We start from the raw sequence: 23,018 nt of genomic DNA, 5'->3' as shown, positions 1-23,018 counted from the left end.
TACAATTGTATTATTTCCAAACTAATTTTCTTACTTTTTCCTTTAAAAAGGAGATGAAATAAATTTTAGTAAAAAAGTAAAGATGAGAAAAAAGTTTCTGCAAAAACCATTACCAAACTCCAGCACGAACCTTATAATTGCTTAACTTTTTCCATAAAATAATGATATAAAGAATTCTAGAAAGAAACGGGCAAAAACTCAACTTCATAAATGATTAAAAAGTGAATAAGTATTATAAGCTTCTTATAATAGCGTCACCTTTTCCCCTAAAATAATGATATAGAGAATTCTAGACTAACGGGCAAAAACTAATATGTCGACTAGTGCCATAGGCAAAGCCTTTAGAGGCAATAGCAACCCAAAATAATATTTCTGTCGGTTTAATTGCAAGTGGTTTATAGTATAATTGGTCTAGGATTAAAATGGTAAAAAAATTTAATATATCAGTTCTGCCTTTTTAAGAAACCGGTTCTTTTATTAATAATAAAAAATAAATAATTTTTTAAGTTAAAACCTTCACTAGTGCTAATTTTTATATTCTATAATTCTGTTTTTTCTAAATTAGTACTGTTTGTTTTGTTAAAGTAAAATAACCAGTTCATTTGTTTAATATAATAATTTGTATAGTCTGAGGTTTTTTTTTGGATTCCGAGTAAATTTTAAAACTTATAGGGCACTCCGCATTTTGTTGGATTGTAATTATAATTTAGTATTATTTTTTAATGGTTATAATTGTATTTGCTTTGGATTGTAGTAAGTTTATTATTTATTAATTTTTTTTGTTTTGAATTTTAATTTTAGTAGCATTTTTATGTAACTACATTCAGTGGTTTCGGACATGAAGCCGATTCAACCAAAATACTGATTGTTTAAACATTGCCTTAATATTGACCTATCTACTATATATATTTCTTTTGACAACTCTTAATAAAATATCATAGTTTATATAGTTTTGACAACTAGTGACTTTCTTTATCGTCTATAAAGCCACACTTGTGTTGTGCATCTATAGTGTCATAGTATTTGCTCATCTGCTCCTCTCAACTCCAAAGTTAAAGGTAAGTCATCACAACATTAGTTTACTTCTATCATCAATTTAATCAACTCAATATTCTTTTAATTAAATTGTTGTTTACATATGTATATCTAAGTTATATCTTGCTCTAATTTAAAAGTGTTCTTTTTTGTTTTGTTTTTTTTTTTTTCTTTTTCTAGACAATAATTTCACCTATATATGATGTTTTGCTTTTTATGACTATATGTTACTACTTCTTTTATCAAGATTGTTGATACAATTTTGATTTTTATTTGTCTAGGTAGTTTATTACAAAAAAAAACAGAACAGGGAATGCAGAAAGATGTGTTTCAAAGCTAGGACATCTATCTCCACCAATAATGATTCAAATACTAGAAATCCTTATAAGCCATCATCATTTCTTTTAGACGAGATTGGACACAAGCACATCCGATTTTTTGGTAATAATATTCCGTTAAGTTTGATAAAGTACTTTCAAGGTGGTTGAGTGATCCCTTCAAATCATAGAGTAATCACAACTTAATTACCAATTTGGTAATTTACAACAGTGTTTATAAAATTTGGCTAAATGGATTTCAATGGGGGTGTTTTGATGCACCGATACGAATTAGGAAAATTGTTGGGCCAAGGGAGTTTTGCAAAGGTGTACCATGGTAGGAACCTTGAGACAGGGGTGAGTGTAGCTATTAAGGTCCTAGACAAAGAAAAAATTATGAAAGTAGGAATGATGGATCAAATCAAAAGGGAGATTTCAGTAATGAAATTAGTTAAGCACCCGAATGTAGTAGAGCTTTATGAAGTCATGGCTAGCAAAACCAAGATTTACTTCATTTTAGAATATATTAAAGGCGGTGAGCTTTTTGATAAGGTAGCTAAAGGGAAGCTAAAAGAAGATGTTGCAAGAAGTTATTTCCAACAACTCATTCTTGCAGTCAATTTTTGTCATAGCCGTGGCGTTTACCATAGAGATTTGAAACCCGAGAATTTGTTATTGGATGAGGAAGGTAATTTGAAGGTTTCGGATTTTGGGTTAAGTGCTTTGGCTGAAACAAAGAGGCAAGATGGTTTGCTACATACATCTTGTGGTACGCCTGCGTACGTTGCACCAGAAGTTATTAGACATAAAGGGTATGATGGAGCAAAAGCCGATATTTGGTCATGTGGGGTTGTTCTGTTTGTGCTTTTGGCAGGTTTTCTTCCGTTTAGCGGCTCAAATGTCATGGAGATGTATAGAAAGATCGCAAAGGGAGAGTTCAAGTATCCAAATTGGTTTCCTTCTGATGCGCGAAAATTAGTTTCAAAAATCTTGGATCCAAACCCGAAAACCAGGATTTCCATTGCAAAAATAATGGAAAACTCGTGGTTTAAAAAGGGTTTGGTTTCTCAGCCATTTACAACCAAAAAATCCGAAAATGAAACACTATGTTTGAAAAAAGCCGATAACTTGAACGCATTTGAAATTATTTCCTTGTCACCAGGATTTGATTTATCAGGATTGTTCGACGAAAACTATGAAGACAAAAAAGAAGTGAGGTTCATGTCAAAACAGGCTGTCACATATATAATTTCAAAACTGGAAGTATTAGCAAAGAGCTTGAATTTAAAACTAATGAAGAACAATGGAGGGTTGCTAAAAATAGAAGGATTGACAGAAGGCAAAAATGGTGTTTTAGCCATTGAATTTGAAATCTTTGAGATTGCGGAGAATGTGCATCTTATCGAGGCAAGGCAATTGGGAGGGGAAAGAGTCGAGTTTTGGGAGATTATGAACGATCATATAAGGCCAGCCCTTATAGATGTTTGAAGTCGATAGCATGATGAGATTAATTAGCACATATCAAATATCAAATGTAGTTTTACTTTCAAGCACTGCTATAAATTGACATTTCATTTGCCTTTTTTAACTGACCTTCTTAAAATAGTCAATGGATTTTTAGAACTATGATTACCTCATGCATACTAATTTCTCCATTAATAAAAATGACCACATAAATTGCCTAGCATTAATCACCAATCAATCATTAACTGAACAAGTTTTCGGGATTCTTGCATGTGGTATAAAAATAGATCAAATAATAGGGATTTTAGCTAGGAGAATTGGTGTGGATTCGAGTTGTTGTAATTATGATTGTTTCTTTTTTCGCTTGCTTAAGCTATCTGGAGTGGGGCGGAATCCCCCTTTGTCGCCCAAATCTCGCCCACTACACCACCCCTCCCAGCCGATTGAGCCCAAAAACACCTCCAGGCGGAAAATTTCTATCGCCCACTCCTTCTACCAACTCTCTCTCTCTCTCACACACACTTTATCACCATCAACCAATCAATAAATGCCACATGTCCAAAGTCCCCTCATCCTCAAAAGTTGTCTCACTCCCCCATTTTCCTAACAAAACCTTCTTGCTTACATGACGCCACATGGCGGATATCCCCCATCCTTAATGTTATCCCACTCTTTTTAGCCTTAATTTGAGAAGCGAATACGGTGAATTATAACTACCTTTTAAAAAAAATAGAAACGCTATTATTAATTGAGTTTCATATTATTGCCTAGACAACTCCCAAACTAACAGCTTGTATATAATAAAAATAGCCAAGCAATCACAAATAATCATATAATGTTTACAATCTAAGATGAAAATAAAAAGAGTTGAGTTTACAATCCAAAATCAACTCTCAAAGGAAGGATAAAGGTGTATGATAGATTCTTCAACTCTAAGCTTCACAATACTGCCCCAAAATCTCTCGAAAGTAATGTCTTTCAACAAATGAGAAAAATAGTTTATACTTTATAGGATATGTGTAGATGATGATGATGAAGAGGAAGATAATGGATGGGCATGGACTATGGTGGTTTTTGTACGTTGAGAGGGTTGCGTGTGAGATAATAATAATGGAAAATGATTAATGTGACTAATTTATACGTCTAACCTGGCAATATCAAAAATAAAATTGATGATAGAGAATGAGTGAAAAACATGTGTCAAGTAAATGTAGTAGGCCTATTTTTAGGCATATGAATTAGTCATATACTCCGTATATCACTTTCATTATCCAATAATAATGTGAGTTAAAATTATGAAGTTGTTTCTTTTCTATGCGCTGCCGGCTGCTCTACTTTTTTAATAAACAGCCCCCAAATAAAAATGTCCTTTTTTTGTTCTTCTTTCTCGGCCCAGGCATAATCATATGGTGGGCTTGTGGGTTACTGAGCTCGGTCCAAAATAAAAATAAAAGAAGTAATTGGCTGATTGCTGCTTATTGTTGTTTACTTGTTTTTCCTTAGCCGCCCAAAATGAGAAAACCAATGAATAAAAATGGGTCTTCTGTGATCGGCTTAAATAATATGAGTAAACAAAACCGAAGTCTTCCCACATAATCATTTTAAAAGAATGAGGTGGTGAGTGATGGTTGGTTTGTCAAAATAACAATTAGCAAAACAAAGCACACAAAATGAATTCGGAAAGGGTGAGTTAATGGGAATTTGCGAGTCAGTGAGTGCATCTTTCTAATTTTAGTAGCCTTGGCCGGGTGATTTTTGCTTGGTCGATTCATCTTATTGACATCTTGTAAAAATTGGATATAACTTTACTAGTTTGGTTGAAATATCTTGACTTTTAAAAGAAGAATAAAAAGTAAAAATTTAAAGATATCAATCTTAACTTATAATTTTAATTGAAATATCAAGATTTAGAAAGACAGATTTGAAAATGGTCGGATTAGCAGGAGAAAGAGCGGCCCCGCCCTAAAAAAATGTACATGCATATATAAAGAGATCGTTATGGCCTAGTAAAATCATTGTGTACTTTAAAGGATTTATCTATACTTCTTTATAAAAATTATTAAATCCCTTTTTATTTTTATAAATAGTTATATAATAGTTACATACAGAATTGCTAAATTACCATTAATAAATACCCACTATCTAAAGAGTTTTTATAGAATATCAAATTTGTCTTTAATGAATTAATTTACACTCTAAACTTTTATTTAATAATTAACACTTTAAGCCCCAATCTTCTTTAAAATTTCCACTATCACTATTACATCAATCTACACCACTTAACGTCGCACCACCACCAATAGTACTATCACTGACACCACTAGATCACCTTCTCCACCACTGTCGCCGCATTGCGCGGGTATGATGAGCGTTCATTTTGTGATAAATTCCCCTATCAAAAGTCCACATTTCAATGTCTAAAATGAGCTAATATTGCGGAACTATTGTTACTTAATGGATTGGATATATATGCAGGTTCACAGAAGCTGCGAGTAAGGGTAAATGGCATCAAACAACTCAACATGGAGGCCTATGAAGTTACAAGACAAAAGGAGGTGATTCGGAGTCAAACGAAGCAAATCGGAGAGCAGCAGGAGCTGCTAGCGCCGTTGGCCCATCAGCAGACGAGCCCATCGTCGTTGGAGCCCATCCCTAGCGCCGCTGGGCGACCTAGTTCAGCAACCGATTTTCGTCTCTATTTAAGTCAAAGCAGCCCTCAAAACCCTAAGAGAGAGCCGATTCGGTAGCCCTAGATGCCACCTACAAACCCTAGGTTGAATTTGCATATTCCAAGGAGGTTTTGGAGCTTCTAACACCTTTCGATCTTCATCTTCTACCTAGATCAATCTCTTTTATTTACTTTCAGTTGGTAAACAATGTCTTTAATCTTTTTAGACTTTGTTATTCCTTTAATAATGGTAGGCTAATTAGCTGAATACTTGTTTTGATCGATGTGATCATGTAGACGTTTATCTATTTTACTTTATTTGTTAGATTTGTTGGAGTGTGTTTTACTGTTTATTGTAGATCCATGTTTTACTAGTTCTTCATATTATTATCGATTCTATATCTAAATATATTATTTTAATTCTGATGGTTGTCTATGATCATACACTAGGAGTAATATGTTATGATGGAAAACACTAGTCGGTCTATAACTAGATGTAAAAGGTGATTAACTTATATCTGAGGGATCCAGAACCATATTAATTAGGACGAATTGAACATGAAACTTAACAATGTCAGACGCGATCCAGTGACATGGAAACGTGCACTGTGGTCACAGGAGAGAGTTATTATCTGGTCATAGGTTAAGAGCCGGGTATATTAATAGATGAATTAGTAACACAAACTTAGGTGATTAAAACTTAAACAATGAATTTAACGAGAATTTGTTTAAAGAGTAGTGTGAGTCTAGGGACAACACTAGTTACTTAGGCAAATTGAATCTAACGAGAATCTGAGTCGTGATTAAGTTTCAAACAGTCTAGCAAGTAGGTAGAATGATATTTGGTTGTACCATGATATCTGAGATTCTAAACAAGTATTTTAATTTTATTACTCTTATTTGCCTTTTCAAATATTTTTCAAACTAAGCCTCTCGCTGAATAAGCGGTTGCGGCTTCTATTTACTTTTTAGTTTTTAATTTGTTTAATAAGAAATCGTGACAACCATCAACCACTAGAATTACCCGTACTATTAGATTAGGTAGTGCAACGCGTCTCTACGAACGATCATGTATTTATCACTTACTATATTACATTTGATCGGGTCTCCTTTCTGTAACTGTGTAGTTAATTTGAGATAATTACTTGTACAACATTTTTATAAATTTAGACACTAAACAAAAACCACCCATTAGGGTACCATGCTCGTATCCTTAAATATTACACTAATAGATTTCAAAAAGTAATTTAAAATGGCTGGTGGTTATGGGGGTGGGGTGGGTTAATTTAGAATCATCCTTAAATTAGAACTAAATCTCAACCATTTATTTTTTCTTTCTTCTCAAATCAAATCCCGTATTCCAGAATCCAACAACATCTTTGGCGACATTTCCGGCGATAATCAGTTTCGTTTTCGGGTGGATAAGGTACGGGCATTGCCCTCGTCCGTTCTGAAGGGGTTGTCACCGAACGCATATGGGAATGGTGTGGATTTAATTGGCGGTGATCCAAGAGAAGGTACGAGCGTAGTCCTTGCTGGCACCGTGGCTGGGGTGGTCGGAGTAGATGGTGGTTGCGGTGGTTGTCTCGCTGGAGAAGAAGGGAGAAGGAGGAAGAGGAGGTGGTGGCCGGAGAGGAAGGATCGAGGAGGGAGGAGAGTGAGTGAGAAAAAAGATGAGTAGTTGAGTTTGAGGAGAGATAAAAAAAAATAAATGATTAAATTTTGGTCTTAATTTAAGGTTAGTCCTAAAATAACTTTTTTCTGTTAGGGGTTCAGTCAAATAACCGACAATGAGGATTTAATTATTCAATTTGATTTTGCCAAAACTTGAATCACTTTACTTGTATGCGTTAATAACCATTTTTTTTTAATTATAAAAGCATTGTTTTAGAACCACATTATTACCATGTTTTCACATAATACTTGAAAAAAAAGAAATACTAAAAGATCATCTTAACACTATATTGACTCAAAATGCAAATAAATAAATAATACTTGTAACTATATATTAGGTTAAAAGTTTAATGATAAGGAAGTTCCTCTATGAGTGCTTAGATTTAAAGAAATCCTGGTTCGTCTTAGAAGATAAGATTTTCTCCTAATTTGTTTTCATGCATTTCCTCCTATTAGGTATTGGGTAAGGGGTTTTTTAACGTGTACCTGGTTAAAATAACATAGTTTAAAACATCCGTTGTGATATTCGATGCACATTTTTTAGAAAGAAAATAATACCCGTATTAATCAGCTAACAAACATTTAAGCAAAAATATATATAGTTAGCTTATATCATAATGTTCAAAAATAATTAACTTATATATTTTTTTGGGTTAAATACAAATTTCGTCCCTGTGGTTTATCGAAAAAATGGCTTTTCATCCCTTTGTTAGTTTTTGAGTTTTTTTCATCCCTGTGGTCTGACTTTTGTAAAAAACCATTCGTCCCTGTCGTTAAATCCCACCACGTGAGGGTATTTCTGTCATTTTATATTATTTATCAATTGAGTTTCTCACACATGGATCTCTTATCTCACTCGTATTTGAACTTTGAAAACCAGGGAAAGAAATTTGCACTTTAACTCTTTTCGAATTAATATAAATACATACAAAAGATTTGTATTTATATCTACTTATCTATACAATAATGATAATCATCATGTTTATAAACAATCAACAACGAATTTAAAATTCATCATCACCATCATTTTCAATTCCAAATTGTAATCAACTAAGATTTAACCATGATCATACTTCCATTTCCACATAATACAATCCAACAATCAAATTATTAAGTCATTCAAATTCATTCCAGAATTCAAACCTTAAATTGATACCTAATATTATGCTGCTATATATGCAATCCTCTAAAAATTTATACATAAACACAAATATGTTTCCAGATCTGAAATCAGACCCCAGATCTAATCCTATTTTATTTACCACCCGGAGGAGATCCATAAACTTACCAATCGTATTTGACGATGCGTAATAGAGAATGATAATATAGTATTATAGTCTCATGTTTGAGGTTTGCTCTTGAATTTCTCAACCAAGGATGGTCATCTCGATATGACCTTCATCTGATGGACGTATGGTATACCTTCATCTGCCGTTGCCCTTCGACCGCCGTGAAATTATCTCCGCCTCCACCGTCTTCTTTGAAGGTTAGCTTCAACCTTTGTACTCTTTTGTATGTATCAGACATTTTGATTCAAGAATTATACAATAAAGCCCCAATGTTGTTACTGTTGTGAGGTTGTTTTGATATTTATTTACCGTTCTTGTATTGTTGTTAGTAATGATTTGATTGTTGGATTATTATCATGTGGGAATGGAAGCATGGTGATTGTTATCAATGATTTGATTGCAACTGGATTTTTTTTTATATTATTTCATTATTTTAATTTTAGAATCTGGGTTTTGAAGAATAGAGAATAACAAAGAAAAAAGGCGGGTGAAAAGACAAAAATACCCTCACATGATTTGCACGTGAGGGGACTTAATGACAGGGACGAATGGTTTTTGACGAAAGTCAGACCACAGGGATGAAAAAAACTCAAAAACTAACAGAGGGATGAAAAGCCTTTTTTCAATAAACCACAGGGACGAAATTTGCATTTAACCCTATTTTTTTAAAGGTGAATTTCGCTGAAAACTTCGTGTCAAGATTCGATAGCGGGAGGTCTATCACCCGATGGGGGAAAAACCCCTATTAATCCGCTCAAAGCCATGACGATTAATAGGGGTAAACTCTGTCCCCTCAGACTTGAACCTAGGTATACCAAAGTCAAACCTTAATAAAAGGAGTTAATTCGTATGTCCTCCCAAAACTTGAACTCAAAACCTCATACAAGATGGATGATCATACAACCATTAAGTTAAAACTCAAGGAAATTAACTTATATATGCAACTCATGTTATAAGTAATCTTTGTTATTTAATATATATATATATATATATATATATACTCTCTTTAATCTCTATAAGCAGGGGCGGTACTAAAGGGGGGGGGGGGGCAAAGGGGTCCAATGCCCCCCTCAAAATTTAAATTCTGTCATGTATTTTTAAATTTTTCATAAATTTTTAAAAAATTTCTATAGGTTTTTAACATTTTGCCCCCTTTTAGATTTATTTTTCATAAGTTTTTTAAGTTTGTCTCCTTTAGAATTTTTTCTTGATACCGCCTCTGTCCATAAGCACAATACCCAATGTATAGTATTACACGAGGTGTTTGACATTGAAATGAATATATCTAAATTTTATTACGGAGTATAAATTATTAAACCATGTTTATTACAAGTATACCACTAAATAAAGTTGTTAAACTTTATTAGTTTGATATGATTTTATATATGTTGAGTTGTTGACTATTGATTAATGTTGATGACCTACATTGTCATATATGACCATGCTCATAAAATATCCTACTGTCGTTGCACAATCTTTAATGAAGCCCATGATGTGTTATTAAAACCACTGTATCTAAATTACCTTATAAAATATTTACCCCTCTAAATTTTTTAATAAAGAACTTGATCTATTCAAACTTCTCCTCTCTTAAATTCATTAATTTGAATATCTCCACGTAATATACCTATAATACCCTTAATGAAAGTATTTACAACATATATCCCTAACCCTAAAAAACTACGTTATCGCCACCGCCGCCGTCACCACACCACCCATCTTCGCCGCCACCACCACCACACCGCCGCATCGCGCGGGCATATGACTAGTATAGTCTAATACACGTTGATGGTCGAGGCATCTCAGGTTTTACCCAAGGTCTTGAGTTCGATCCTTAGGGATGAAAAGTCTTGGGGTTTTTTCCTCTGAATACTTGTAACGGCATATGATCAAAATCTCGTTGTCTAGGGTACGTGCAAGGCTTTACCATTATACGGTGAGGTTTCCTTGATGTATCATACCGACTGAATGTTCGGAAAAAAAAATATCTTGTAAGGCACGGGTATATAGACTATAGGCTATAGCTATTACATATAAAGCATTTATGAAATTTTTAACAGTTCGTTATTTTTTTTTTCCGTATATATTCAAGTGACTAAATCTTGTGTAGAAATAAACGACTAAAAGAACATCCCAAACATTGTAGTACGGAGCCTTTTATATATGGAGTACAATTCAAGTAATAAAAGGTGAACGAAATCGGAGCCTTTTATTTTGTCGATACAAATAAGAAAGTTAGGTTTGATTTTTTCATCAGTATAATAAAACTGTCCGACGAATTTTTTTTTAAAAATTGGCCGAAAACGATGTGCTCAATGTGTGGTGCATGCCCAACTTTTTAACAATTAGAAATGAGATACACATGGTAATCATTAACCACTAATAATTATGAAGTTGAAAATGAAGTCCAGCCCTATCACATGTTTGCATTGTCGCCTGAAATTATAAAAGATGATATAATACCTGTTGCAAAAACCAGGTAATTATTTGTTTTTTTTTTTTTATCATACCTTTAAAAAGAATTACATTATCTCTATTCAGTTATATGGGGAATTGTATGGGGAATTATGGGGAATTATATGAATTTTTTTTTACCTCTTATACCTACACTGTAGTTGTCGGTTTTATTAATCAAAAGCTCCTACGAGCAATTCATCTCAGCCCATACTATAGTTGCCGGTTTATTCAACTTGTTGCCTTCAAACAATGTGCAACGGTGGCCTTCTTCATCTTACTGTCTTCTAATAATGCGCAGTAGCCTCTCACAACCCATATCGTAGTGGCCGGTTAATTTTTTTACCTCTCATGCCCATACCGTAATGGCCGGTCTCTTCAGCTTAGTGTCTTCCAACAAAGCTCCAACGAGCAATCTCATCCATCAGCTCATACCGTAGTGGCTGATTTTATTAATCAAAAGCTCCAATGAGTAATTTCACTCGTAAGCCCATACCGTAGTGACCGGTTTCATTATTCAAAATCTCCAACGAGCAATTTCACTCATAAGCCCATACCGTAGTGGTAGGTTTCAATTCGTATATTTTTCCCTCTCTTTTTGCTCCAACGAGCAACCTATTCTTTTTTTCTTTTTTTTTTAATCTTTTTTGTTTTCATCAAATTTTTAGTACCTCAATCGGGTTCTTCGCTACCTCAAAATAAACCCGGTAGTCAACGCTCAATGTTTCAAGTTCAACTCCAAGATATGGTTTATCATCTTACGGGTGCGTATTAAGGAAGTTCTCTACAAGTTCAAGTCCAAGATTTCAAGTTCAAGTCCAAGATTGGCTTCTCTGACGAGTCAGCTATCTTGCGATGGCGTATTAAGGATATTACATAATTTAAATAAGTGGTTTTTTTAGTTATATTATATTTAGTAGATTAATATCTTTTATATATTTAGTAGATTATAGTTTCCTAATAATTAGTTATTTTTACTTGATGAACAAGTTGTACATTTGCTATATATAGCCCTTTATTGTATCAGTAATATCAATAACAATTCACATCACAATAGTTACAACATGCATCATTTCCTCATTATAAAAAAAGTAAACGGCTGAAATCGTACCTGTGGTTTACACTAATAATCAAGTTTCGTCCTTAACTAGTCGAAATGACACTGATAGTCCTTTTAGGAAGGATAAGGATTACATCTAGTCCTTTACGTAAACGGACGTTTGCTCTTTTCCGTTAAATCTCTCATGTGCCTTTCACGTGAGGGTACTTGTGTCTTTTTTCACTTTTAACGCACCAATATTAATAATTTTGTTTACTTCTATTTTCAACCTTGTATACCAAAACCCAGATCAAAACTCAAATATATATATATATATATATATATATATATATATATATATATATATCTAATATCTATATTATAGGTCATCTGTCCTCCTAAAAAACGACTTGGTGGAAACACCACCCAGGTTCAAATTCCCGCAAAAGCATATTCAACTAGCCAAGGTTTATGGGGTCTCACTGTCAGGCAGAGTTACAGGGTCGCTAGCTTGAGAGGAAAAATTCTTCTACAGGACTAAGGAGTTTCTGTACATTTACCTTTTTTTAATATCTATATCTATGTAATCAAAATCTATATTTCACGATTCAAGAATATAATCAAAACCAAATATATACGTACATAAAGATATAGATCTAAAAACAAAATGAATCTAAAAACCAAACAACACAATAGATCTGTAGTCATACATATATACACACCTCTAATGTTATTACAACTGGAGAAACCAACAACAATAACGAATATGAATTTGCTCGTAATCTTCAAGAAAGAAATAAATAGACTAAGTTAATAAGGGTGGGGGAGCGTCTCGCCACCCCTCCCCGATTTTGCTTCCCCTCCCCTCCCCTAATGCAAGGAATGTCTCACCACCCTTCCCCCCCCCCCCCCCCCCCCCACCATTTTCTATTTAATTTAATTTCAATTTATTTTTAAAAACTAAAACATTTTATTTAATAATTTAAAACTAATACAATATTAAAATAAAACAAAAAACAAAATAAAACACCAAACTACAATATTAAACGAAACGACAACACAATACATAAATAAACTAGCGATCGATGCCCGGGATGAATGTGCGATGAATATGGTCAATGAGATCCATCCGAAGATCTTTGTGAACGTTTGGGTTCTGTATCTCTGCCAGCCGATCATTGGTTGTGGCGCAACCGGGGGATCTGGAATATAATCAGGACTTATTGCGTGGTCCTCGTCTTTTAAAATCATGTTGTGAAGAATACAACACGTATACATGATCTTACGGATGGGGGTTTCTTCCATTTGTCGTGCCGGTTCTCTAAGTATTTTCTGTTTTTTTTTTATAATACCAAAAGCTCGCTCCACATCCTTCCTTGCAGCCTCCTGTGTCTTAGCATATTGAATCCTTTTCTCACCAGTTGGATGAGAAATCGTTTTCACAAACATCGCATATCTTGGATAGATCACATCCACGAGAAAATACAGGTACTTATATTCGGTTCCATTTACAGTGGAAGGAACCAGCGGGGCTGTGCCGTCTTCAAAGGGATTGAACAAAGGAGATTGGTTCAACACATTAAGGTTGTTGTTTGAACCGGCAACACCAAAGTATGCGTGCCAAATCCAACAATCCTGTGATGCCACTGTTTCAAGCGATCTCGTCGGCCCGCTACGATCACCTCGCGTGTACTGGCCACGCCAAGCCACTGGACATCTATCCCAAGCCCAGTATGTACAATCAAGACTCCCTATGTAATATATATATATATATATACATTATTAAACCAAAATTATTAAACTACGTAATACATATATATATATATATATACATAACCGTATATAAGTAAATATACACCTAACATGCCAGGGAAACCATGATAAGACGCATGATGATCTAAAATGCGTTGCGTATCATTACGCGTTGGCCTACGCAAATATTCAAGCCGGTATAATCGAATGACTCCATCACAAAAAGCATTAAGGGTGTCACGCGACGATCTTTCCGACATATTTAAGTAATCATCTAAATTGTCGGGATTACTACCGTATGCTAACTGGCGAACGGCAGATGTGCACCTCTGTAAAGCTGAGAACCCCATTTTCCCACGACCGACGGCCCTCCTTTGAAATTATTCAAAATTGCTTTCCAAATTTGTAGCTATCTTCACAAACAATCGTCTACTCATCCGAAACCGTGTTCTAAAAATTTTTTTATCAAATTTCGGTTCCTCGGCAAAGTAATCTCGAACAAGACGGTTGTGCGTCTCGACACGATTGTCTCTCTTTGTATACTTTCTTGAAGAGGAGGCAGTATCACGGACATCTTGTTCAATCGCATAATGCACCATTGCGAAAAGATTAATATATTGTTCCGTCTCCGATTGGAAATTTTGGGGTATTGGGCCGTGATTGTCAAAAAATATAGGATTGTTGAAGAAAGGGTTCATGATTGTTGTTTGATATATGTGTGTATATGATATATGTGTGTGTGATTTGTGCTCTGTTTGAAAAAAAAAAGAAACAGAACAAGTGCAGCAAAAGAAAGAAATGAGAAAGAAGAAAAGAGACGTTACTATGTGGGACCCTTTCTTTTTTTCTATTTTTTTTGGTAACGTTCGAATTAAGCGGCACAAGAAGAGGCACGACGCTCCCCATCTTCCTCCCCACCTCACCGGTATCGGAGGGTCGGCGCAGTGTGCCAACCGGTATCGGTCTGGTACCCTTTCTCTCCCAGGGCGCTCCGCCTAACCTAATAACTGAAAATAACAAAACCCATCATTACTGTGGAAAATAATAAATAGAAAGAAGATTATGTGGAAAACCTAGAAGAAGAAAAACAGTGCGTCGGAAGACAACGAGAAGCAGTGGTCGGATCTTGATGGTGGTGGCAGCAAATAAACATAAGCAAATCTTCAACGGTGTGGTATTACGGTAGTTGGGCGGTGTGGCGGACAATGGTTGTGGTCGGTCGGAGTTGTAAGTGAGGGGTGGGAGAGGGAGATTTGTTTGATAATATGTGTGTGTGTTGTTTAGGGGGGGGGGGGTGGATAGGGGTGTATGGTGTGGATGAAGGAATGAAGAAAAGTAAAAAATAAAAAAAAAATCATTAGTGGTCCTTTAGCTTTGAAAATGGCGATATTACCCTCATGAGCTATCCACGTGCAGGGACTAACAGATTGGAGCAAACGTCTGTTTACGTAAAGGACTTAATTTGATCATTATCCTCCCCAAAAAGACTGACAGTGTCATTTCAAATAGTTAAAGACGAAACTTGATTTTTAGGGTAAACTACAAGGACGATTTTTACCGTTTACTCTTATAAAAATAAAGGATATCATTTTACATTTTACATCTAAATACATCATCTTTATATATAAGAAAATTGACATGTATCTATATGTATATCTTTCATTCTATCACATTTTTTATTTTGTCTTATGTTACAATATGAATATAATTTGCAAGTATAAGTTATTGAATTATTGGTTTTGCGTCTACATTAAAAAAATTGAGAAATATCTAACATTCTTTTATTTCACGATCAAAAATCGTTTCTGATTTTGATTCCAGCCACCACAAAGGCCAACCAACCATGTGTGTATGATAAATCCCTTCACAGCCATTTACGCGTGGAACCCTGGACCCATATTCTTGAAATTTATAGCCACTTAATTTATTTACTTTATTTTTATTTTTTGTGGAGCCATTAGTATTAGAAATATTATAATATTATCTTTGGACTTTGACTTATATCACACTAGAAGTGTGCCCGCGCAATACGGCGGTAGTGGTCAGTGATTGCGGTGGCAACGACGGGTGACGGCGCAGTGGCGGTGGCATCGATAGGTTGGAGATGCGGTATTAATATAAAATTAAGTAATTGATTTAATGGAATAATATAGTTATTTTGAGTATTAAAGGATGTGTGTTGTAAAAAATTTCAATAAGGGTAATGTAGATATTTTAAGGGTATTTTAGTCTAATAAAATATGTAATATATAGAAGATGTAAAAAAAGAATGGCGATATAATCTTTTTAAGTTCTTAATTACTTAAATTGAAAGGACTAGTTTGCATTATAAGGTATTATAGATTCGTGATAATCCATCAACTAATAGATCGTGTATTAGGTATTAATTTTAAAGGTTATAGTAAACATCTTTTAAATATACTTGAAACTAGTGTTGAAAATTTTCATATATACTCAAAATTAATATCTTAATTACATATATATCTTTTTTCTTAAAAGTGTAGATCATTTGCTCGTGACAGAAGATCTAGTTTACTTAGTTTTAACCGGGTCTATGCTAGTTAAAAAAGAAACTCGCAACTAAACCGCCAACTAAATCGCCGGAAAGCACGACATTTAATTGGGATAAAACTTTGTCCTCTCTGCCGGACTTAAACCTATTTCACTGAAAGATTTCATATAATCACCTATTTACTTGACTAAAGTTAATGATTTCATATTATTCAGCTCTAAATTAGTATTTATCATATCTACTGTACCCAAGTCACAATATACAATGGGATAGACTATATGGGTGTCCGCGCGTTGTAACGGCAAAAAAATAGACAATGTTCGAAGTTGGATGTGAAGCGAGAAAGAGGGGGGGGGGGGGGGCAATTATAAGTTAGGGTTTTTGCTATGTATTTGTGTGTGAGGGAGAATCTGAAATTTTTGTAAAGGTATTTTAGTCATAGTGTATAGAATGAAAATAGAGATGTATTAAAATGGAGGGTATATTAAACATATCAGGTTCTTAAAAGTTTAAAAAGTGGTGTTAGTTTTTGTTTTATAGAGTAGTATAGATATAGATATAGATGCATTAAGATAAAGGGTAAATTAGACATATCAGGTTCTTAAAAGTTGAATGAGTGAGTACCAACTTGTTTTATAAAAAAAAGTATAGATATAGATATAATATAATTTAATCTATCTTATAACTTTTTTTCACTCACTATAAAAACGTAAATTTACCAATGTTGCCTTTTATTTTCTTATGTAAGTAATATTATATTTTTCTCAAAAAGAAATTTAGTTATTGATTTTTAAAATAATTTAATATCTGTTCAATTATATATTGAACTATTGAAGCAGTTTTGTAAAGACATACATGAAATTCTTATGACAAATTTTAGGCAATTCATTTTTCTTCGTAAAGCTTTTTCCACATGTTTTTCTTTTCCATCTATTGTTACTCTTTTCCCACCTTTTCCCCTTTATTAGGTACAAACTTATGTAATACTCGTAGTTAATTTTACTTTTTTTTTTTCCTTAACTTTTATGTCACTTCTTCACATTTTGTTTTCCTAATAGTTTTCTAATAAAATTCATCCATCTGAAACTGTTAAAAGCTGGAAAAAAGGTATGTAGATAGAAAGAATATATGTATATGACAAAACAATGAAATGATACCATTGGTATGTATAATTTTTTTTTATTTGTCAAAATCCAGTTTAATATAGCAACTATGTTTACCTTTAAAAAATATGTTTAATATAAATTAATATACAGGCTAAACTTTCCATTATGATATTCAATTCACATCTATTAAAAAAAAAATACAAATTAATGATGTATATGACCACAACTATGAGTATGTATAAAATACATTGATATTTTAGTCACTAAATCATGGTTAAAATAATAAACAAACATTTCACCGTAAATGGAACCAAGTTAGAGCTCCTATATTGTGTCCGCCACAAACACAACGCGATAACTAATTGTGTCAGTTTTTCCACACACAAACACATCACCGTATTGAACATGTTGTAAGAATTCTATTAAGAGACCTATTAATTAAAATCCTAAAATTAAATCAAAGAACCTCTTAAAGACACAAAACTATAAACTTGATAAGAAACCTATTAACAGGTCATATATATCATTTTTTAACAGATTCCTTACCATGTTTCATTTAATATATATATTATATATATATATATATATATTATAGGTCTTAAATATGTTAAGACACAAAATCTGTTAAGACAAAACACAAGACCTATTAAAAATATCAAAACAATATTGTTTTATAATACTTATTATTTTTAGGGAAAATCATAGATACATACCAAGTACAAAACACGTAGATATAACTATTCATTGGGAACAATTCGTTCCCATTTTTCACCACTTAAACTATTAAAAATTAAATTTCAATTGTATTGACGTATACATGAACAAATCAGTTTCTATTTCTATGCATGACTACATATAAAATCTGTACAAATGAATAAATCTTTGTGAATATTATATATAAATCTTTGATCTTGCTCTTACTTCTCGCCTGAACATCATAATACCTCCGTAAGGACCGGTCTTATATGGGCGTTCATGATCTCTCGAAACTCGGCTAGATCACCACCCACTCGCTTCGCTTCAGTTAGATGAACATTAGGCAAGATTTCAAATATTTCGAAATCAATGGCTACAACACCATTCTTGCCTTGTGTTGATCCTTCCATCCTTAGCAACACTCCATTGTTTTTTATCACTTTAAAGTTTAAACTCTTAGCCATTTCTTCGAGTTTCAGGATAACTTGTGAGACCTGTTGCTTCAACATGAATCTTGTTTCTTTTTCATCTTTAAATTTGTTTTTAAATAATCTGGACAAGTTCAATCCTCGTGACATTGATATGATATGAAATGCGTTTAAAATATCGGCCTTCTGAAAACCTTGTGGTTCTTCTGAAGTCGGAAATTGGGTACCCATCCTAAAAGAAACCATTTTGTCAGGTGTTTGTGGATCAGATTCCAAACCCGTTTTAAACCATGAGTTTTCCATTATATCTGCAATGGAAATCCTGGTAAACGGGTTTGGATCCAAGATCTCAGACACTAAGCCTTTGGCTTCGTTAGGGAACGCTTTTGGAAACTTAAATTTGCCACTCGCAATCTTTCTATACATCTCCATTAAATTCGAATCATGAAATGGAAGAAAGCCAGCCATAAGCACAAACAAAACCACCCCACAAGACCAAATATCGGCTTTTGCACCATCATATCCTTTTTGGCCTATTATTTCAGGAGCAACATACGAAGGCGTACCACAACTCGTGTAAAGCAAACCATCTTGCCTCTTTGTTTCGGCCAAAGCACTCAATCCAAAATCCGAAACCTTCAAATTACCTTCCTCATCTAACAACAAATTCTCGAGTTTCAAATCTCTATGATAAACTCCACGACTATGACAATAATTAACTGCAAAAATAAGTTGTTGGAAATAATTTCTTGCAACATCTTCTTTTAACTTCCCTTTTGCTACCTTATCAAAAAGCTCACCCCCTTTCACGTATTCTAAAATGAAGTAAATCTTTGTTTTACTCGCCATGACTTCATAGAGCTCAACGACATTCGGGTGTTTGACTAATTTCATCACCGAGATCTCTCTTTTGATATGATCCATCATACCGGCTTTTATAACCTTTTTTTTGTCAATGACTTTAATCGCGACACTTACCCCTGTCTCAAGGTTCCGACCGTAGTATACTTTTGCGAAATTACCGTGCCCCAATAATCTCCCTAGCTCGTAACGTTGCATCAAAACACCTCCTTCAACGTCCATCACAAAAATATATATATTTATGCAATATATATATGCCCAAAACACTTAATTTGGTCCTTGACCCTGAACGGGCCACTTGACGGATCGACGGGTCGCACCTTAGATATCGGTTCGCCCGAATCGGTATACTCTTTAACAAACGTGAAGTTCGAAATTAGTTAGCAGAAACACCTAAAAAGTAAAGATTTTAATTATCAGTTGAAGACTAATTATAATCTTAACGATAAGGAACACATAAACTCTCGAAATATAAACTTATATTAATAGGAAACATATATATCGATCATGCAATAATTAAGATAATAGATGCTACCTTTTAATGATTCAATGTTTGGGAGCGATTGTCCAGACTGGAACAGGTAAAAAGATAGAAAAGGTTATAGATGTGAAGACATATATAGGAAGCGGTCTTTTATATAACGCGAATCCTAGCTTGTTCTTTATTCTTTATTATTATTATTATTATATATTTTTTTATTTTATTAAAAAACAATGCAAGTCAATTAGTTGAAAGATATATATACAACCTTATATTATGTGTGTATCGATGGAAATTGAGATTTTGTGCCCATTCACTCGTTTTCAACGCATAGTTCGTTCCATTTAAAACGTGTGGGTAGGTGCATTAGCATTGTGTTATAATGTAATTGCGTAATGCGTGTAGATGAAATATTGTTAATTTTCTTCAAAGTGTAACACACACTTAAGTTGATGTGAAAACTCTTTTTTTTTTTTCCAAGTTATAATAATTTTTGGATTTTCGGATCTACTTGTATAATAAAATGTGTGATAATCCAAACCTTTTTATATTCTTCAAATGATACAAAGTAAATAACTAATTAAGTAACACTTAATACATCTTTTACGGATTTATAAGTCTCATTATTGGTTTTGACGGCGTATAGGAGATGTTGATATGTAAACAACCTTAAACCTACTTGAGGTAAAGACATTGGTTCCAAATTTTACTTAAAATTGAAAAGGACTTTCATTTGTTAGACATAAAGATCGAACTCTTAACTTTCATTTATAGAGATTGAGGCTATAACCAGTTGATCCAACTCGATTGGTTTATAAATAACTAGATTATAATCTCGCGTAATATGCGGGCTAAGTTATATAACTAATTACATTGTTGTTTTTTATAATATTGTATATTTAAAGTTTAATACATTATATATTAGAAACAGATAATTATCATTATGATAGTCTTTTATATTGAGTATAATAGTCCATTATCAAATTACATAATTTTTATTTTATCAAAAATAACAATCTCTATCTCTATATATAATAAAACAAGATTGTTTTCTATAGGTATTATTAGAAAGATTTTGATGTGGCAAATCCATATTTCATTTAAAAATTCTTTTTATTTAATTATGATGTCATATATATATATATAAATAAAATAGAAATAGTTCTTTACATGTTTAATTAAAATATCAATCATTTATTTAAAGAATAAAAAATCTCTCTTATATAATATTATTACAAATAAAATGTATTTTTTTTATTTAGTTGATTTATTGACTATATAATTATTGTTTTAATTGAATTATTAGATTTATATCAAGTTATAATGTTTTAAAAACAGATATTACATAAAAAGTTTTAATTTACTTTATATTTTAAAATTTAATTAAAATGTCTGGGTTAAACCCGGGTTGATTTACATGTTTAATTAAAATATCAATCATTTATTTAAAGAATAAAAAATCTCTCTTATATAATCTTATTACAAATAAAATGTATTTTTTTATTTAGTTGATTTATTAACTATATAATTATTGTTTTAATTGAATTATTAGATTTACATCAAGTTATAATGTTTTAAAAACAGATATGACATAAAAAGTTTTAATTTATTTTAAAATTTAATTAACATGCCCAGGTTAAACCCGAATTGACTAACTAGTTTACATTATTGTTGTAAAGTTAAAAAGGTATAAATTTTAAAACAACACTTCAATAGATGGAAATGAATACCATGGTTGTCGTTGTCTCAAAGTAACAAGAAACAACATTCCTATACATCGGATATATGATCTAATATTAAACCTTGCAACATTATGTAACAATTTTATATCCTTAAATAAAATTTTTAATAGTAGAATTTGAAAAAAAAAATAGTTTTTGAACAATATCTTTTGTTATGTTAGTCAATTTAATATTTATTGAAAAAAGATAAGCTTAATAAGCTAGTAAGACAAAGCTTTAAAATAGTTCTCATAAAATATGAATGATTGATATATGTAATAAGATGGAAGATATATAATTATATATAAGGCATGTTTCCACACTATTAACTTAATTAAAAAAGGTCGATCAACTTCTTTTTGCATTAAAATTGTTAGTAATCTTTATATTAAATAAAATAAAATTGTTATGACATCACATTTTACAAAAATAATTAATTTGTCACCTTTAAATTTTTTCTTAAAATTAGTTCTTTTTTATTTAATTTATTTATGATGTCAAAAACACCTTCCTAATTAAAGTTTATTTTATTTTTATTTTGTTATTTTTAATGTTTTTTTTTTAATTTTCTTTTGAAAACTCTAATATTTTATACATGGGACTTTTATATTTTCATCATATAATTAATTTTATGATAACATAATTTTAAACTTTTGGCATATAATACAGGTTAATAAACTAATTAAATTTATTTGAAACATAAGATATAGTATTACGAGGTTATGAGTACCGCTGGACTGTCACAACTTAAGTATCAAATATATGTTTTTACAAAACTTTTATTACTATTCCCGGGTTAAACCCGGGATACTTAGCTAGTTACTAATTAAAACAAAGAGTCTGAACTGGTTATTAAACGCATAACATTTGCCATGAACATATATTTCCAAAAGGATTTAGCACAAATGAAGGTAATGTAATTTAACATTATAATAATTTTAATAATTTAGTAAACAAATTTAAAAAAGGAAGATAAGCTAAGCAAAACAATCTAAACGTTGTAATTTAATTTTTTTTTTATCTAAGGGTAATTGTTTTTTCAAAAATATTTTAAGAAGCTTTTTTATAATTATTAAAAAGATGACTATGATATTCCTAAAACAATTATTAAATGACTCAAATCTACATTTATATTTGCATTCACTTCGAAATAAGCGTACACTTTTTTGAAATTAATTTCCACATAGGTCATGACGCACTGTCTCTTAATGTATATTTTTAAAAGGAAATAATCTTCCTAAACATTAGACTAAAAATCGTCTTAAACTATAGAGTTAATTGCAAGATTGGTCCCTGTGGTTTGTACAATTTAGCAAGTAGGGTCCTTTTTCGAGAATCGTTGCAATGGGGGTCCCTATTTTGAGAATTTTTTACAAATTTGGTCCCTTTTTGACGGATCCGTTAAAGGTGGCCATCAAGTGTGCACGTGTGTTGCACGTGTGGGGGTATTTACGTACTTTCTACCCTACAGGGACCCCCATTGCTAAAATGAAAAAACCACATGGACCAATCTTGCAACTT

The 23,018-nt window shown here is 32.5% G+C and overlaps 2 protein-coding genes across 3 annotated transcripts; one reads left to right on the top strand and one right to left on the bottom strand.

Moving 5' to 3' along the window:
* Nucleotides 1-955: 955 nt before the first annotated feature.
* LOC122581066 (CBL-interacting protein kinase 18-like) lies at nt 956-2,940 on the top strand. 2 transcript variants are annotated; one of them, XM_043753207.1, is made up of 2 exons: nt 956-1,058; nt 1,317-2,940. In XM_043753207.1, the coding sequence occupies exon 2, from the start codon at nt 1,605-1,607 to the stop codon at nt 2,838-2,840; it is 1,236 nt and encodes a 411-aa protein (XP_043609142.1). In that variant the 5' UTR covers nt 956-1,058; nt 1,317-1,604; the 3' UTR covers nt 2,841-2,940. The 2 variants fall into 2 exon arrangements, with proteins under 2 accessions (XP_043609142.1, XP_043609143.1); XM_043753208.1 differs by having other exon boundaries at nt 960-1,058; nt 1,321-2,940.
* Nucleotides 2,941-17,976: 15,036 nt separating this feature from the next.
* LOC122582470 (CBL-interacting protein kinase 2-like) lies at nt 17,977-19,909 on the bottom strand. Its single transcript, XM_043754864.1, has 2 exons — nt 19,831-19,909; nt 17,977-19,688 (listed from the first exon to the last, which is right to left on the bottom strand). The coding sequence occupies exon 2, from the start codon at nt 19,515-19,517 to the stop codon at nt 18,246-18,248; it is 1,272 nt and encodes a 423-aa protein (XP_043610799.1). The 5' UTR covers nt 19,518-19,688; nt 19,831-19,909; the 3' UTR covers nt 17,977-18,245.
* Nucleotides 19,910-23,018: the final 3,109 nt, after the last annotated feature.

The sequence above is a fragment of the Erigeron canadensis genome, chromosome 9 (assembly GCF_010389155.1).
Source record: "Erigeron canadensis isolate Cc75 chromosome 9, C_canadensis_v1, whole genome shotgun sequence".
Lineage (NCBI taxonomy): Eukaryota > Viridiplantae > Streptophyta > Magnoliopsida > Asterales > Asteraceae > Erigeron > Erigeron canadensis.
The sequence above is the reverse complement of the archived record's forward strand: the minus strand, read 5'-3'. Positions and strand labels throughout refer to the sequence as shown.

What these genes read in the sequence shown, in the direction of transcription:
- LOC122581066 (XM_043753207.1), top strand. Translation starts at nt 1,605, where the DNA reads ATGGATTTCAATGGGGGTGTTTTGATGCACCGATACGAATTAGGAAAA.
- LOC122582470 (XM_043754864.1), bottom strand. Translation starts at nt 19,517, where the DNA reads ATGGACGTTGAAGGAGGTGTTTTGATGCAACGTTACGAGCTAGGGAGA.